General features: G+C 40.1%; 1 protein-coding gene across 2 annotated transcripts in view; it reads left to right on the forward strand.

Moving 5' to 3' along the window:
• Nucleotides 1-17,999, forward strand: part of LOC131539638 (mucin-2) — a 55,648-nt gene extending 37,649 nt beyond the window's left edge. Inside the window, exons 11-16 of one of the 2 annotated variants that reach the window (XM_058774299.1) lie at nt 2,516-2,746; nt 12,022-12,092; nt 12,214-12,324; nt 13,271-13,368; nt 15,668-15,737; nt 16,878-17,999. In XM_058774299.1, coding sequence (XP_058630282.1) covers nt 2,516-2,746; nt 12,022-12,092; nt 12,214-12,324; nt 13,271-13,368; nt 15,668-15,737; nt 16,878-17,129 — 833 coding nt within the window. In that variant the 3' untranslated portion in view covers nt 17,130-17,999. The remainder of the gene's footprint in view (nt 1-2,515; nt 2,747-12,021; nt 12,093-12,213; nt 12,325-13,270; nt 13,369-15,667; nt 15,738-16,877) is intronic. The other variant, XM_058774300.1, reaches the window with a different exon arrangement.

The following is a 17,999-nucleotide window of genomic DNA, read 5'->3' on the forward strand; positions in this document are numbered from 1 at the left end:
TGGGGAGAGGGGTGCGCGGCGCGGTTTGCTGGCAGGTGGGACAGGCTTGGCAAAACCGTTTCACGTCAGCGTCCAGGCCGGGCCAGTGGAAACAGTCCCTGATCCGTTGGATGGTATTGTGGGCCCCCAGGTGGCCCGCCATCGGATGGGAATGGGCCAGCTCCATTACCGTTTCTGTCTTCGACCGCGGCACCACCAAAAGTTGTTTTTCCTCTCCCCTCCGTGATGCGACACAGTAAAGCAGGCCACCTTGCATGATGAAGTGGGGGATTGGGTGTGGAGGAGGCTGTTCTTCTTTCCCGTCGATCACCCTCACTTGCGACCAACAGTGCTTCAGCCGATCGTCCCCGAGCTGCTCCTTGGCGAACGCCCCACCTCCCTTGACCTGCTGAAAGACATCATAGAAGAGGTTAGAGGAGGGGGACTCACCGTCTCGGGGGCTGTCCGAGGCCAGCAGGGCGGTGCGCCGTCGGGGACGTCGGTTTTGGCCTCGGGTTCGGCGGCTCCCGACAGGGCTGGCAGGTTGGGTGGCGAGGGCAAGCAGGCGGTCGAAGCCTGGCCAGTTCCTCCCAAGGAGTACCGGGACGGGGAGGTCTTTCATGACTCCAACTTCTACGGGCCAAGCGCCCGGTGCGGCCGCGATCATGACCCGACGAGACGGGACCTGACACCATGGACACAGGTGATGGGGAACCGGCCTTGAGACCCCTCCCGTGGGGAAACCACCGTTAACTGGACCAGGCTGAATGCGCTGCCCGAGTCAAGTAATGCCTGGTACGGGCGCCCGTTGACATCCACTTCCACCTTCGGTGCGGCTGATGGGGGCTCGCGGTGTACTATACAACCTGCCAGCCAGGCCCGGCGTGGTGAAGTGGGAGGATCCGTTGGCATGGGTTCATCCTGAGGGTCGGGAGCTGCCGGCCTGCTCACTGGTCGGATGGTGCCCTCCGGCGAGCGTTGCTCCTGGGGCACCCTTCGGGGAAATGGTGGCGCTCGCTCCCCAGCCTCGCGGCGTTGAGCCGCCTCCGCCAGCTCGATGGCCTCTACCAGATCTACTACGGTGAGCGGGTTCCGCATGCCGGCTGCCTGCCGAATCGGCCGAGGAAGCGCGCGTAGAAGACGATCCACGACGACTCTTTCGGCCACTTGGCCGGTGCTGGGATCTCCTGCGAGGAGCCAATGGCGTGCGAGGCGGGAGAGATCGGCGGCTTGGGCGTGGGCTGGCAACCGGCTAGAATATTCCCATCCGTGGAACAGCTGGGAGGCCACGATGGGTGACAGGCCTACTCTGGACAGGATTTCTTTTTTTAGTTCCTCGTAGGACTCTCTTAGCTCCGATGGCATGGAGAAGTACGCCCGCTGGGGTTCCCCCATTAGTAACGGTGCCAGCACGCGCGCCCACTTGTCTCGTGGCCTGCCCTCTTGATTCGCCGTCGACTCGAACATCATCAAGTAGCTTTCGATGTCGTCATGGGCTGTCATCTTCGGCAGCAAGGCGGTGGCTCGGAAGAGGGGATCAGGCAGCGGAACCCGCTGGGCGGAGGCGGTCCGGAGGGCGGCAACCTCTCGTTCTACCTCTCCTTGCCGCGCAGCCATATGCTCCACGATCTGTTGCTGCCGTATACTGACTTCGGTGAGATGTTTGAGCAGTTCCTCCATGGCTGGGGAGGAGGCGCCACCTGAAAGAAAAAAAAAAAAAAAAAAAAAATTGACGTGGGTTAGTGAGCGTCTGGGGGTCGGGACCTCTCCATGGAAAATTTCAACAAAAAAAACGGTGTTTGTCGGTGATTCTTCCGTGATTATGCCCGCATTCTCCACCAGTGTGGTGGGAGGAAGAATCACACGACAGAGTGAGTCAATGAGTGCCCCGAAGGCTGCGTTTATTGAAAGTGAAGGTCGTGCCAAAGTGCTCCGGTGAGATAGCCTCGTGCTCCAGGATCCGCGTGTATTCCTCTTCCTCCGTGAGTGCGCGTTGTGTGCCGGTGTGGGGATAGTGCCTCGGGGCTGGCCGGTCATACGCTGCTTTCTGTGGGGAAATGAGAGGAAGGTTAGCGATCTCATCAGATGAGAGGTCTCTCACCAGTCTGTGCGGGTTGGCAGCTTTTGTAGGTGGCTGATGATTGGTTTCAGGTGTGGCCAGCCAGCCCGTGCGGATGGCGTGCAGGTGTTTCTCCTTCGTTGCCAGGGCGACGCTGATGAGGCCTCGGGACACGCATCACAATATACATACATGTGTGTGTATTTATATATACATAATAAATATACACAGTACACACATATATATTATGTAAACAAAAACTTTTATTTTGGATGCGATTGATCGCGATTAATCCTTTGACAGCACTAATATTATGTTATATTATATTAAAAAATGTAAATGTATTTTGTGAACAATTTATATTTATTCTTACATTTATTTAAATTGAATATATTATATAAATTTTTTATTAGGTCACTAATCACAAGTAACAATCTAATATGCATGTTATATGGTTTTATGTCTGCTAAATTAAAGAAAGCCCAACAAACGGGGGGACCATACTGGTCCCGCAATGCAGAACCAGTGACCATGCTGAAAAGCACAGAAACAAGTCCGAGAGACTTCGAGAGAAGAGGAAGAGGAAGAGAGAGATCAAGAAGACTGAGGAGAGGAAGAATAAAGCCCTGCAGATTTACTCCAAACTTCAGGATGGAAAAGACCCGACAGAGCCCGCTCATCAAAGACCTTGCTCTAAGTTTGAGGACTGTAAGTACACAAATGCATGTGAAAACCAATCTGAATTTGTAGACTAATAAGGTGAATGTGCTCTGACATCATTTCCAAGTCACTTATTTACCAGTCTGCCAGTATGAACTGGCAATTTCAGCTGTTGATTGATAAGGTCCTTTCAGTAGGCCACCATTTTCATTTTAAGGACAATAAAAAAACTCACGCCATTCAAACACAGAACCCCAGCGCTGTAATTTGACACTGTGTACACACTCCAGTCGCCCCACCATCTCTTGTTTAGTTTTGAGCTCGGAGCTTTGCACTTGATTTTTTAATTAGCTATGCTTTCGAGTGCCGTTCTGCCGGTCTATGCCGATGGTCCCAATTTGCCGGTCCTTTTCATGATTGGATATGCGGTTTGGAGTGCTGAGGAGAGTGAGGGTGTGTACTGAAGGTCAAGGTGAAGGGGCGGAGCTCCAGAGGGGTCATGGGAGGTCACGGGGATTGTGTGAATGCAGGGGCATTGTGTGAATAGGCCTGATTGGACAGGTCCCTTCAGCTCCTAATCAAGCACAAGAGGAGGAAGCACGCAGCTGTCGCTCACATCAGAGATGAGTGTTGCTCTTTGTGTGTATGCGGATGAAAGTGAGAGGAGTTTGAAAGGGAGAAAGAAAAGAGAAAGAAGGTTGTTTAATGTTGAAGATTTGAATCTGGTTCAAACTGACTCACATTTGTCACTGTTTTTAGTCCTCTCGTTCTCCTGTAACGATAGGATTCCCTCGGAACGAGACAGCATTCACCATAAATTGTGTGTATGAATATGTGTGAGGCCTCTCAGACACTTGTGAGTGTGGCTCCTCATTAGGAACTCAAAAGCCCTAATTGGACATAATTTGTACCCACTCTCTCCATACTGACCAAAAAATCAATGCACAAATGACAAGTGTCACAAAATAGGTCTGGCCTTCCCTGTTCTTTCATTTTTCTCATCTTTCCACTCTTTCGTTGTGCTTTCCCTTTCTGTGGCCCCTACCTGCAGTAGGTATTCAGTGTTTGCTGTGTATGTAGCACTGGCGCGTGTGTTTGGCTGTGTTTAGAATGGAATACTAGCATACTACATACTAGACAGTAGAGTACAGTATATACTGGGTGTTGCTTACTTTTTTTCCAGAAAAGTATGTGAAATTCAAATAGTAGGCTTGATAGTTGTCACCTGACTTCAATAAGTTGCACATTTAAATCAGTGCGTGGTTTCCAGTTCAGTAAATAAAGAATAAATATTATGTTTTATACAGAGCCCCTCACATGACATAAAGAAGGAAAAAGATATGTTGTGGCTATGAATTAATTATTTGTTCCCCTGCACGCCTTGTTAATATGTGGCCACTTTTATTAATTTTAATCAAATAGTAATTTGTTTGCTCCTTTTCATTTAGTTGAATCATGAACACAATTTTACTAAAACGAGGGAACAATTTAGTACAACGTGGCCATGATTTTACCTAAAATGAGGGAACAAACTGATAAGGCATGGAAACAAATTTTTCATTCGTAGCCACAATATCTTTTTTTAATCACATTTTGTGTAAAAATATAAAAAATAATGTGTCAATAATGAGATGTTTGTGGCCAGTTTTATTTAAACTACTTGTATATGGTTGTCATGTGACACATAACAGCCACAACAGCACTTATGTTTTATTTTATTTTATTTTTTCCTTTTTATTCGAAACATTCCCAAACGCATTCACTATATCATGAAATATCTTGATTCTCACCTTTATAGATTATGTTAGTTGATCTAGTGGGTGATGGTCAAAGTAACCTAATAATGTAATCTATTAACTATGAACAAAAACCTGTCTGTTTACTTAATTAGCAGATATGGGTGTCATGCCATAACATATTTTTAATATGACTGACTTTAATTAATTGAAAATGAATGTGAATAAAAACATCGTAAGTTAGGCTACTAATCATAACAGTTTCATTGTACGGAAAGCGAGCAAAAGAACATTTACATTATCAAAGAACATTTTCACTGACTGTCTAGAGTCCAAGCACTTACAAAAACTCCCACTGAAGCTGTTTACACTATGAAATTAATATCTTACCGATTCGTACACATATTTGCACTTTACTGTTTCTGACGAGAGAATTCGCCAGAAAGAGGTATTCAGTCAGCAGGCGAGTGAAGAAAACACTGGAATTTTAGCGATGACTCATCTGAACGCCTCTGATTGGTCATTGCATTCATAAGCTCAACAGCATCGTGTGTGATTGGTTATAATGCGCAGTGCACTCAGCGCCAGCCAGCAAACGCAGATTCGAATTTAGCAGCTGATGATATGACGCACTGAACCATCTAATCACGCTGGTGTGATTATATTAAATATAATTTGGAATTTGGAAGCTGCATTCAAAATCCACTTGGCTCAAAGATTTGAGGGGGCACGTGCACGTGTATTGTGTTCATGTTGAATTGCAAAACACTTTTGCTGCTATTGAGGTGGGATATGGTTAAGATAGGGTCTGGTTTGGTGGTTTGGTAAGGTTTAAGGGGCAGAGTCAACAGTATAATTATAGCATTAGTACAGAAATTAATTACTGGAAGTATTTTGGAAGGTTTTACAATGTAAAAATATGTATGTACACAATGAGTGCATTTTATCAAATGATTAATTTAATTTTAAGTACAGTTAAGGACACTTAATATAAATGAGTCCAAAAATAATTTCAACAAAGAAACTTTGTGGTGACGTTCATACAATCTTTCCAGTTGCCCTTATCTATGTTTCTTCTGGTCACTTGGAGAAAGTGGATATCTCTGATAAATGTTAGCATTGACAGAGAACACCTGGTATACCTGAGACTGCCCCACCCTACTTGTTTGCTAGTTTGCTAGCGGTTAGCGTTCAGACTGTGTAGGAGGCTAACTATGTGGCTCCCTTGTTGAATGGCTTCTTCAAAAGCTCAGCATCCTGAAAGACCAGAAAGTGTGTGTATATGTGTGTGTGTAGGGGTACAGTGCCTTTATATAAGCGCTATTTGCACAGCGCTAAAGGATGGAATAGCTGTGTGTGTTTACCATTAGCTCAGAGTGACTAGGCAAACAAACAGTCCGGCTATTGACAAGCACGAAGCATGGAATATGCTCGCTGTTTTCAAAGCTCACAGCGAGAGGGAGAGAAGTGAATCTGTCAAAGACTCTATTATGCCGCGTCCAAACAGAGTGGGCCTTTCCACAATGCCCTTAATAAAGGGACAATGTCAAGGAGAGCGGCAGCAATAATGGCAGATGATTTGGCCATTGTGGGGTTATCGCTGTAGATAAGTTATAACAGATGATTTGCCCTTTGTGGAGTTATCAGTGGAGATCAGGGTGTAGTGGTTTGTAAGGGATTGTGGTCTGTGTGTGTTTGAGAGTGCATGGCATGCAGCCAGCAGGAGGAGTGTGGTGCCTGCGTGTGTCTTTGTTTGTTTTTTTCCCCCTCCTTTTCAAGGGCAGTGAAGGGGCGGAGCCACGTGTCCGGCGGCCAACAACAAAGCTCACTTCGAGAGGTCTGCCAAAATTTGCCCCCTGCACTTGTTCAAAGGGACCAAAGTACAGTGCCAAATTTCGAATAATCAAGGAGCACAGCAGAGAGTTGGACGGCCTGCGTAAGTTATTTGTCAGTTGGGTCGGCACCACAGCGACCAGCACGTGGCAGAGTGCATGCAAAGTGTGTGTGTGGTGCAGGCCAGGAAAGCAGCTAGAGTGGGCACAAAAAGTATTTAGTAAGAAGTACAGATTTCTGAATAAAATATATGTCTTGTATTATATAACAAAATCAAGTATATATATCAAATATATTTACTTTTGTATGATATCAGCTCCTCTTAGATTCACACAGGTACCAAGTAACATGTTTCAGTAACATCTTACAAACAAAAAGTGTCCTAATACATATTGTCCCCAATGAAAACAAGACGTGTGTGTGTGTGTGTGTGTGTGTGTGTACTTGTTTATGCTACATTGTGGGCACCAAATGTCCCCACAAGGATAGTAAAATCTGAAATTTTTCACATTATGGGGACCGGCCTGCTGTGTGTGTGTGTGTGTACCTGTTTTTCTATTCAGGTGGGGACTTAAACCTGAATACACACAGACTCATGGGGACTCATGTAATGGTGGGGACCTAAATTGAGGTCCCCAGGGGTAAACAAGCTAATAAATCACACAGAATGAAGTTTTTTGAAAATCTAAAAATGCAGAAAGTTTCCTGTAAGGGGTAGGTTTAGGTGTAGGGTTGGTGTAGGGCAATAGAATATACAGTCTGTACAGTAGAAAAAGCATTACGCCTATGGAGAGTCCCCACAAGGATAGCAAACCAGACATGTGTGTGTGTGTGTGTGTGTGTCATTTGTAAACCTAACAAATGTATTTGTATGAATCTTTTTTTTGAAAGATTATTTCTTTTAAATACTGTGAATTTCATTTTAGTTTAATACTTTAACCAATGAAATTACATTCATACATTCATCTTATTTTTCCCATTTTTACTCTATAAGGACAAAAAGCTAGCTTATGTTTGGAAACCATTAAGTGTCAAAGATGCAGCAAAACATTTGGGTTTTTCTTCAACTAAGGGCACTTTACTGTTCTAGAGGTTGATTATTATTAAAACTTTTTTTCTTTTTTTCTTTTTGCTATTAGAAAAAAATTGCCTTTTTTTGTATAGATTTGTTTTATCCTTGTGTTGGACCCAGGTATTAGATTATAAAAATCCATCTTAAAAATATTAATTATTACTTATACTACCAATTTTTACACAAAGAAATTTTGGCATCATTTCTATCATGTCCAATATTTATGTCCCTATAAAATTTTGTGAATTGGAAAATGTGTCAGCAGATTGTGTCACTTTTATTGTGTCATTTTTTAATCAAGCTCTAATTTTGTCAAATATAAAATTGCAATGATGCAAAAAGTATGAAAATATTATTTAATTGTATGCATTTAAGATGAAGAAAATGCTATGAAATTATCCATTGCAAATTGTTTCCTTTTTTCCAAAAAATTCCATTTCCACTAGAATGCTATTAAACAATAATTAGAAATATGGTGGGAATGACAGTGGAAATGTTCATGAAATAAAATGACAAATGCTGCACGTATGTCCAATGTTAGCCTTTAGTTTATTTTCTGGAAATCCAAAGAGTAAAAAACACCCATAGTTGAAGAAAAACAAAATTTTCTTGGTTTGACCGTTACTGCGCTCAACACATGTGCTTTTGATAGCTACTGTCATGCTTTGACATATACTATATGTAGAGCAACCCCAATCTGAGAAAAGAGGTCATATTTTGACCCAATTTGACCTTGTTAGCAAACTATGTAAGGGAGTCTATCTGAATGATGATGAACATAAACAAAGCTACAGGATTAAATATGGAACACAAACAAACACGGGTACAAAACGGCCTCAATAATGCACAATAAGTCTCTGTGTATTAATAATAGTGTTACTTTTTAGCGGGAGTGTGTGTTTGTATGTGTGGCAGAAAGTTGCATCATCCGTTTTCACAACAAACGTATTTAAACTGAAAAGCAAAAAATAAAAATGAACTATACTTTCTAAGACAGTAAGAAATAAACCATATACAGAATAGCAAAAATGAACATCCATTATTCATTGGCTACAGACGTGAAAGGACATGCAATCAGTGCATTGCAGTGAAACAGCTGTGAAGTTCTGCCTTGAAGAGTGAGTGTTAAATGGGATGTGACTGCAGTTTTCTATGGCGTCTTCAACCTTTTGGATAGAATGATACCGGCTTGAGGCCATCAGACCTCATAGAGGAGTGACTCTGTCAAAAAAAGAGAGCAACAAAGCACAAACGCGCAAATGTGGTTGACGGGGTGCACGTCGCCCGGCTCTTGTCACCCCGTCACACTTCCCTTTTTCTCGGACTTCCATTTGCTACTGAATTGCCGTCACTCCCATTACAGATTACGAGAGAAGTTCTGTTCTTGCAATCTCGATTTCTGTCTCTCTCTCTCCACCTCTTTTTTTAAGACTTCTTCTCTTGATTAACATTTTCTGCTAGGCTTCACACCAAAGGGCCCAACCTGTGTGCAGCAAAGCCCACAGTGGAAAAAAAGCCATCAGCCGCTGAAGCAGAATCAGATAAGGCTATCAGGCGGGAGGCGTTAGCCCAGGAGCTTTGTGCCCCCTCCATCCCCCTTCCCGCACGTTTGCCTGTGCTTCCTCCCTCAATCTCTCACTCCACTGCACCTTTTGTTCCCTTGATTCCACGGCACAGAGCCCCCCCAAAAAACATATGCATATACACACACACACACACACACACGAGCCACAAATCCCTGAGTGGACCGGTGGCCTGAGATGGGACGCAGTACTCCGGTGGGGTCTAAAAGACATCTATGGTGGAGTTTAACAGAGGACTATAGTGAAGTTCAAAGGCCTCAGGAGGAGGTAAAATAAGTGATTTGGTGAAGATACAGAGAGGCAGAAATTTGGGCAAGTGTAAATAAACCCAAATACAGGTTTAATATTTAAGAAAGTTAGAAAGATGATAACTGATACGCCAAACTAAAAATCAACCAGACTATAAGGTAACTTCATCAATAAGTTGATTACAAAAAAAAATTCTTGACTTTTTAACTCTTTAACTCTCGTTGTCTTGTTTTCCAGTAAAAAAAAGAAAAGAAAAGCTATAAATCTTTAGATAATCCATATATTTTATTTAAATAAAATCATACTTTTAGACTTTAAAAAATATATTTTAGACTATATTAAGACTTACTTATAAAGAATATCATGTATTAAGTTTTTTTTGCATCATTGAAAAAAGTTTTTTTAACTTGTTATAAGCATGAATCTGACAACAATTTTGTGAAGTTTATTCCAAAAAAGACATTATGAATGAATGAATGAATGAAGTTTTTGCTTAAAGAAAAAAGAAGCAAATAAATGAATGTAAGTTTATGCTTGAAGGTTTTTTAAATCAAATAAATAAGTAAATACACAAATAATGTTTTAGCTTAACAAAATGCCAAATAAGTAAAACTAAATAAATATGGTATATTTTATATTTTATATAAGGTTTACATTTCTAAAATAAGAAAATAAATAAACAGAGTTTAAGCTTAACAAAAAATGTGAACTTGCAAAGTAAGTAAGTAAATAAATAAATAAATGCATGAATAAATAAATTAGGCTTATACTCAAAGAAAACAATATGTTATAAGCAAATAAATCAATAAATAAAATGCCAAATAAGCAAAAATAAATAAATCAATAAATACATAAATGCATACATAAAATGCCAAATAAGCAAAAATAAATAAATCAATAAATACATAAATATGGTTTATTTCATATTTTATATAAAGTTTACATTTCAAAAATAAGCAAATAAATAGATAAATTAAGTTTAAGATTAACATAAATGAATAATAAATAAATATTATCTGATAACAAGTTTTTTTGTTCTAAATGTGCTTATATATTTTTTTCTGGAAAACAAGACTAAATTAAAACTAGGGCAAAGAGGGGAAAAAGTGATGGGTTATTCAAACCTGCTGAACTACGTGTGCATGTTTTGAGCATGTCACGACTCTGGCTGCATCCACTATGCAATTTTCATGAGCCAGACATGGCATTACTAGACACAGAATACAATTTTCAAGTGTGAGTGTCCTGGCTGCACATCTCATATAGTGAGAAACCAGATGAATACACCTGTGCAGCCCAGTCAGATCAGATCCAGACAGTGGCAGCAGGACCGGGACGGCAAATTCAGTGTCTTGGGAGCATCTGAGACAGATGAGTGCAGATAAAGAGAGAGTCAGTGAATACAGATCAGCTCAATGATCCGAACAGATCACTGTTTCAGATTTGAAGCTAAATCCAAGCGCTGCTGAGGGACCAGGGTGACACCAGAGCTCCCGCTAGCCGCAGTTATTTGCAAACAGATGTGCGTCCCTGGACCGAGAGGTTTTGATCAATCAGGCCTTAACAAGTCAAGTTGACTACATGCGAATGTAACACTTTGCATGTGAATGGGAGAGGCCATGCAAGGCCCGGGTTTGATTAGGGGTAAGCTGATAAATGGCAGATTGAATCGGCCCCCTGTGAGCAGGCCGCAGCTCATTGGGCCCAGTGCTTTAAATCCACACTGATATCAACTCTTTCCTCCCTATTCTTCTGCCTCGCTGATGAATAGATCCATTATTCAGTGGATTCTGTCTATCATTCTTGTTCGTTTCATGTATTGGAGTGGCAGCAGCTTAAATGAGGTCTCCACAGCTTCCTTTCCTCTCTTTCCCTCCTTTTTCTTTTTAACTTTTCGGTTCTGATCCTCTTTTCCTAACTCATCTTAGTCTTCATTCCCATCTGTCTGTTCCTCTGTGGCCAAATGGTTGATTTTCTGCCTTTCCCTGTTCTTAAGGCTTCATTATATGTGACTGGTTTCATTGTAATTCATTCATGATAAATAGTAAAATACATGGCTTTAGCTTCTTTGGCGTTGTTCTTTAGGCCAAATACACTAGCGTTCAAAAGTCTGAGGAAATGAATCCTTTTATGCAGTGAAGACACATTCAACTGATCAAAAGTGATAGTAAAGACATTTATAGTGTTACAAAAGATTTGTTTTTCAATTCAATTCTGTTTTTGTTTTTCAGCAAAGAATCCTGAAAATAAAGGTATCGTGTATAAAATATTAACTAGCAAAGCTGTTTTCAACATTGATGATAAGAAATATTTCTAGAGCAGCAAATCAGTATATTATAATGATGATTTCTGAAGGATCATGTGACACTGAAGACTGGAGTAATGGCTGCTGAAAATTCAGCTTTGGCATCACAGGAATAAATTACATTTTAAAATATATTAAAATAGAAAACACTTTTTTTAATTTGTAACAATATTTCAGAATATTACTGTTTTTACTGTATTTTTGATTAAATAAATGCAGCCTTGGTGAGTATAAATGACAAAATTCTTATCGACCCCAAACTTTTGAACAGTAGTGTACATCTATAGTTGATTGTAATAGTTAAGTTCTGACATACAGTATTTAAATCACAAAATATATATGTGACTCTCTCTCTCTTTTTTTCTATTCATAAAATTAAAATGTTGCCGTTAATTAATTGTAAATAATATAATATAATCAATTAAGCTCTATAAATGCTGTAGATGTGTCAAAGTTCATGTTAACTGTGTTAATTATTGTTAATGTATACAGCCTTATTGTGAAGTGTAACCCACTTTTTAATACCTTTGTGTGCTTTTTTGCAGTTGATTTTCTGGCAAAGTACTGCATCCTCAGTCAGGACAAGCTGTCCATGTACAAAAGGGCTTTTGAGGCTGTGAGTAAAAGAAAATTCCACAATTTCCACATCAAAAAGAACGGGTTCATTTTCATATGCTGGTAATGACAGTAATCACTTAACTGCCACTAACTCTGACTGTAATACTCTGTGCCTGCAGGCTGATAGTGATGGAGATGGTTATCTGAGCTGTCTCCAAGTGCTGCTGGCACTGAAAGAGATCATTCCCCCAGAACTTCTGACTGAAGAAGAGGAAATATATGTGTACAGGGTAAACGCCGCCTTCACAAAAAAATATATGATCTGCCCGTCTCTCTTTTTTATCACAATGTCTGGAGGCAATTCACTAAGAATAATTTGTGCCGGCTGATAGCGACGTATATTTGCATATACTGTCTGTGTTGTTTTAGCACCCGATTCACTAAAGGAATCATGCAAATTAGGTAACAGCGCAAACACACCCAAAAAATCTGTGTTGAACACAATTTTCCCCGTGGAATTGCAGGGCCGAGTAAAACTGTGAAAATACTGGTCTGCACCATATGTCTGCATATAAAACTGGTTTTAGGATTTTTCTGCATCATTTGATCATTTTGATTTAATGAATTACTACTGATTGCTAGAAAATCAACAGAAATTGCAATTTATTTAATTAATTATTAAATAACTGATTATTAATTATTGCATTTATTATTTGTTGTTTTTTATTATTATGTTTTATCAAATATAAATACAAATATAATACAATTTTAGTAATTGAGTCACTATAATCGGTTTTATTCATATTTTGAAGTTTTTATTTTTACATTTTTAATTTTAGTTAAAATTTGAGTAATTTTGTTGTGTGTTTAGTCATTTTAAGTAGTTGTTTTTGTTTTTTTATATATCTACATAGTTTTCATTCATTTTTATTTCGGTTGTAGTTTTAGTTATTTTCATCAAGATAAACAACAAGTTAAACTAAATAAAAATAAGAAATATTGCCTTTGCTGTAATGAAAATTTTTTTTTTTTTTGTATATTTTATTTCAGTTAACATTTATTTCAAGTAATGAAAAATGTTTTATGGTTTTAATTTTAGTTTAAAAAACCCTTGTACTTGTGTTAAAAAAAAAAAAAAATATATATATATATATATATATATATATATATATATATATTGTTTAAATTTAAACATGTATTTGCTTGTATTTAAATATGTACATGATCTATTCTCAGATTCTGGAGCTGGTTGATTTCAGAGTGACAGAAGGCCTTACGGATCTGCGCCTGTTTGCTGTAGTGGCCAGTTTGGCCCAGAAAATAGCCACACTTGAGTGAGTCAGCAGGCCAAGCATTCAACATACACAATAGCGTTAGAAGAGGAGTCACTGACCTTCCATAAATATTCACGGCCAGTTCATAAGTGTTTGTGTGTGTAGGACCGAAAATGTGTATATCCGTTTGTAGCGTCTGTACCATTCGATTGTACAAAAATACAAGAGCATGTGACATGCGATTGGAGGGTGACCCATGACAGCCTGGGCGGTCGTGTGTCGTCTTGAAGTCCATTACTGTGATGAGGGTTTGGGGGCATTTGGCTGTGATGCTACATTACAGCCCATATGCCAGAAATTCCCACACACAGGCTCTTTCATTCCCGCTCACTTTTTTTAGGATCTTTAACAGCTTCCACTCAACGCAGGGGCCCATTCTGGGTTTCCTGGGTTATGTGTGCGAGGGGATTTGGGGTCACGCCTCTTCGCTGATTTACGGCATTGCTCTTTTCCCTGCACTAGTGGACAAATGAAACAAATGAAAAGGAACAAGGGTGTTTGGAATGGACACAATAGGGACATTTATGTGCTTTAACCTTTTTCCATCAACCTCTTCTGAACCCTGATATGGATTTGACCCCATTCATTAGCTGATATACCCCCATGTTCACTCATTACAGTGGACATAACCCTCATAGAACGACAAAATCCAGTGCCTTGACTGCCTGTCCAAAGTCTCTCCTGCCACCTTTTGCTTTCGCCATCTGTCTGTGCTTTGGCACTTTCTCCCAGAGCTGGTCATGTGATTAACCACTACATTTCCATACAGAGGTTGATATGAGCAGTGCTCCCTCAAAACATAGTGTATTCCTCTACCTGTGTGTGTTTTTGTGGGTTTGAAGCATAGGTAGAAACATCCTGGGTGGGCTGCGTGTGGCCTGAGCTGTCTGCGGGTTCAGTTCCAATGACAAGAACAGTAAATCTATGGCTTAATTGGACTGATTCAACTACGAATCACTGCGTGACTCACTGCACCAACACAAAACGGAAAAAAACGGAGGGAAACCTGAAACGACCTCCTTTAGCATCCCGCCTCTATCTCTCTTTCGCACTCTCTGACCCGGTCCAAAACATAAACACACTTACCGCCAAAACCAGCTTGTCAAAACAACTCCGTCCACCCAAACTTTAAGTGGGTCACCCATCTACCCCCCCCCCCTCCCCCTCCAAATATCCAACCATATCTTGCAAGCCCCCTGCCAGAACCGCCAAAACTTTGGCAATTACGTAAGCATGAGGTCCGCGGTGATGGGGCGCAACAATAGAAATGGGTTAGAGCTGCTATTATCCTGCTCTCTGTCTCTGGCGCGCTCTCCGTTGCCCCGGCTATTATCCATGCTGCAGTTTGGGCTCTTTTTCTGCAAACCAAGTGCAATTAATGATCATTAGCTGGCCTGTCTCCCCTCATTCCCATCAAACCCCCCTGCCTCACCACAACCCCGGGCGAACGGGCCAATAGCAGTTAGTCTGAAGGTGGCGTACCAGCAGCTATTCTCCTCCCAGCATGCTTACTGAAAGGAGGGGCTCGTTAGCACGGGGGATGACCATCGCTGTGCCACACGCTGGACAGTGGCGCTCTGTCCCGACTGAATAGCCACCGCTTCCGAGCAATTATCCCAGTGTGCGCGTGCAAGTGTATTTTTGCGTAGGTGTGTGTTGGTCACATTGCTCCAGAGCATGTCCCCTAAACACCCTCCTCACACTGGGGCAGTTTTTTTTTTATCCGTTATACTGGCGGGTTGGGATCATTGTTTTAGGGGACAGGCCATAATGAGCAACCACAATGGGCTCAGAACACTTTAGCATCATTGCCCCCACCAAAACCCAAAACAATGCGCCACACGATTAGGCCCCGCTGGAAAAATACCCGCCAAAATACAGCAACATTTACCAGCTACCCTTGCATAACCCCATCATCTTCTGTCATTTGGTGAAAAAAAAAAAAAATGTATGTGTGTGTGTGTGTGTGTGTGAAATAAATAAATAAATAAATAACTTACAAATTCATTATAATTATATAATAATAATTATATATATTAGAATAATTATATATATAATATATAACAATTGATATTGATGTCATAAAATGGTAAAATAGTATTTTAATAAATGATATTACAATTGTACAGTGATAATAGCAGTTATACATGTGTGATAAAATAATTACCTAATAATAGTAATAAATATGTTTTAGAATAATTTTATATAAAATTACTAAAATATATTTTGTTAATTATTATTATTATTTGATAAAATATTAGTGTATAGAAATCTGAGAGACTTCTCTTTTAATTCACAGTGATTTCATGCGCTCCCTCATCAGCAAGATGGATTTCAAATCTCTGGAGATGAAGCTTTATAAAGCCAAGGTTTGTTTTCTATCAATGCTAATGGCATCTAGTGTAAAAATGAACATCTGTCATACTCGCTAGCAAACTGTTCCTGATCATTTGGCAATTCTGTCCCTCTTTCTCCCTCTCCCTCTCTCAGTAGGAACTAATTACAGTGAAATAGAGACCATAAAACACTTTAAAGGCCAACTCAAACGCAGGCTTAGTAAAACTAGCTGTTTCCGTCAAGCACCTTGCATGGCATTGAGAGCCGAAGTAAAAAAAAGAGAAATGGGGTTTTCTCTCATTTTTCCTTCAGCCTTCCCCCTCCCTTGTATTCATGGATTACAGGCTGTAATCTCATTAAAGTGGCCGGCAGTGTACATCCAGTGCAGCGTGCTCTGTAATCAGGCAAAGACATACTGCTCATCTCGGATAAAGCAGAGGTATAAGGTGGCCATTCAGTAGCAAGACCCGACCAGGCCCATTGAACAGAGAAGGCCGGCTGCTGAAAAGCGTGGAGACTTAAAAGTTGATGGAGGAGGTTGGGGAAACTGAGCCCCTGCCCGGTCTTGGGGTTAGGTGGAGAGGGGAGGCTAATTACAGAGTGAGCTGGGCTTGAATTGTTATCGAGCAAGAGGAGAGAGGAGTGGGCGCTTTGCCAGGGGATTACAGGACACACACACATACACACTCACTTTTAGTCATTACCTCGGATGCATTTAACTGTGCAAACAGGTGCACTCATAGAAGAGTAGGAAAAGGCCGCTGTAACTTGAGCCTCCTCAGGCACACGTGTGAACCGAGCACACGCTTTCACGCGCACACACAAACACACAGGTTATACCGACATCAGTGCCCTGACTATCTAGAAGTGTGCAATAGGTGATTACTGGGGCCAAATGAATGTATTCACAAGGGATTTGCACATGTGGATGGAGGGTTATATGTATGGACTGATGCTGCTGTGTACCACAAGTTAAAACCTGGGGGAAAAAACTAAACTCAACTATATATATATATATATATATATTAGTGCTGTCAAATGATTAATCGCGAAAATAAACGTTTTTGTTTATGTAATATATGTGTGTGTACCGTGTATATTTATTATGTATATACATGGAATAAATATTACATTCACTGATACTAACCTGAGTATTTGTGCTTGTTCTACAGCGGTTGTTCTTGTTCTTGCTGGAGGCCCAAACAGGGGGCGCTGTGGTGCCAGAGGGCTGCATTGGAGCAGAGCAACTCCTAGTGGAGCTCAAGGCAGGGGGCATCAGACCTGAGCATGAGGCGTCTGTGAGGCGGGAACTTCACAATTTGCGCTCCCTCGATCTTCTCGACTTCCTTGCTCACCTGCCTCTCTTCATCCTCATTCATAACTCAGTTATCGCCAACCCCTTCGATGACTCCAGTAACCTGTGATGGTATCAACAACAACTGTTTGCACCAATTGTTAGGCCATATTAACATCAAAATTATTACATATATTAGATACATATGTATGACAAAAGTTTGGGGCCTGAAGGATTTTTAATGTTTTTGAAAGAAGCTCTTTTGCTCACCAAGGCTGCATTTATTTGATCAAAAATACAGCTACAAAAATTTTCAGCAGCCATTACTCCAGTCATCAGTGTCACATGATCCTTCAAAAATACTTCAGTATTATGTTGAAAACAGTTGTGCTGCTTAATATTTTTGTGGGACTTTTTTCCCCCCCACAAAGTTGGTTTGATTAATAGGAAGATCAAACAGCATTTCTTTGAAAAAAAAACTTTAATGACATGTTTTATTATTGCTTTGATTTTTAATTTATTTTAATTTGATTTTAATTTCTTTTTTTTTAATTGACCCCAAACTTTTTAACAGTAGTGTATATTAGAATATTACATAACTAAAATTATTATAATCATATAAATTATATTTTATGTATATTATAGGAAATATATATGTTATACATTTCATATATTATATTATATTATATTATATATTATATTATATTATATTATATTATATTATATTATATTATATTATATTATATTATATTATATTATATTATATTATATTATATTATATTATATTATTGGAGTGAATACGAGTCGGCCAATTAATGAAGTAGAGACACTTCAGCCTCATATCATATTTTTTATATTTTGTATACTGTTTCAATGCGGAAAAAATCATCACTAAGTAAGACTATACAAATACTGATACAAATGATTGTTTAAGTGTCCCATTTATGTATTCATCCTGCTGAACTCTGCTGAAAGTGATCAAACCTCAATAAAAATGAAC

This window comes from Onychostoma macrolepis, chromosome 04 (genome assembly GCF_012432095.1).
Source record: "Onychostoma macrolepis isolate SWU-2019 chromosome 04, ASM1243209v1, whole genome shotgun sequence".
In the NCBI taxonomy this organism is placed as follows: domain Eukaryota; kingdom Metazoa; phylum Chordata; class Actinopteri; order Cypriniformes; family Cyprinidae; genus Onychostoma; species Onychostoma macrolepis.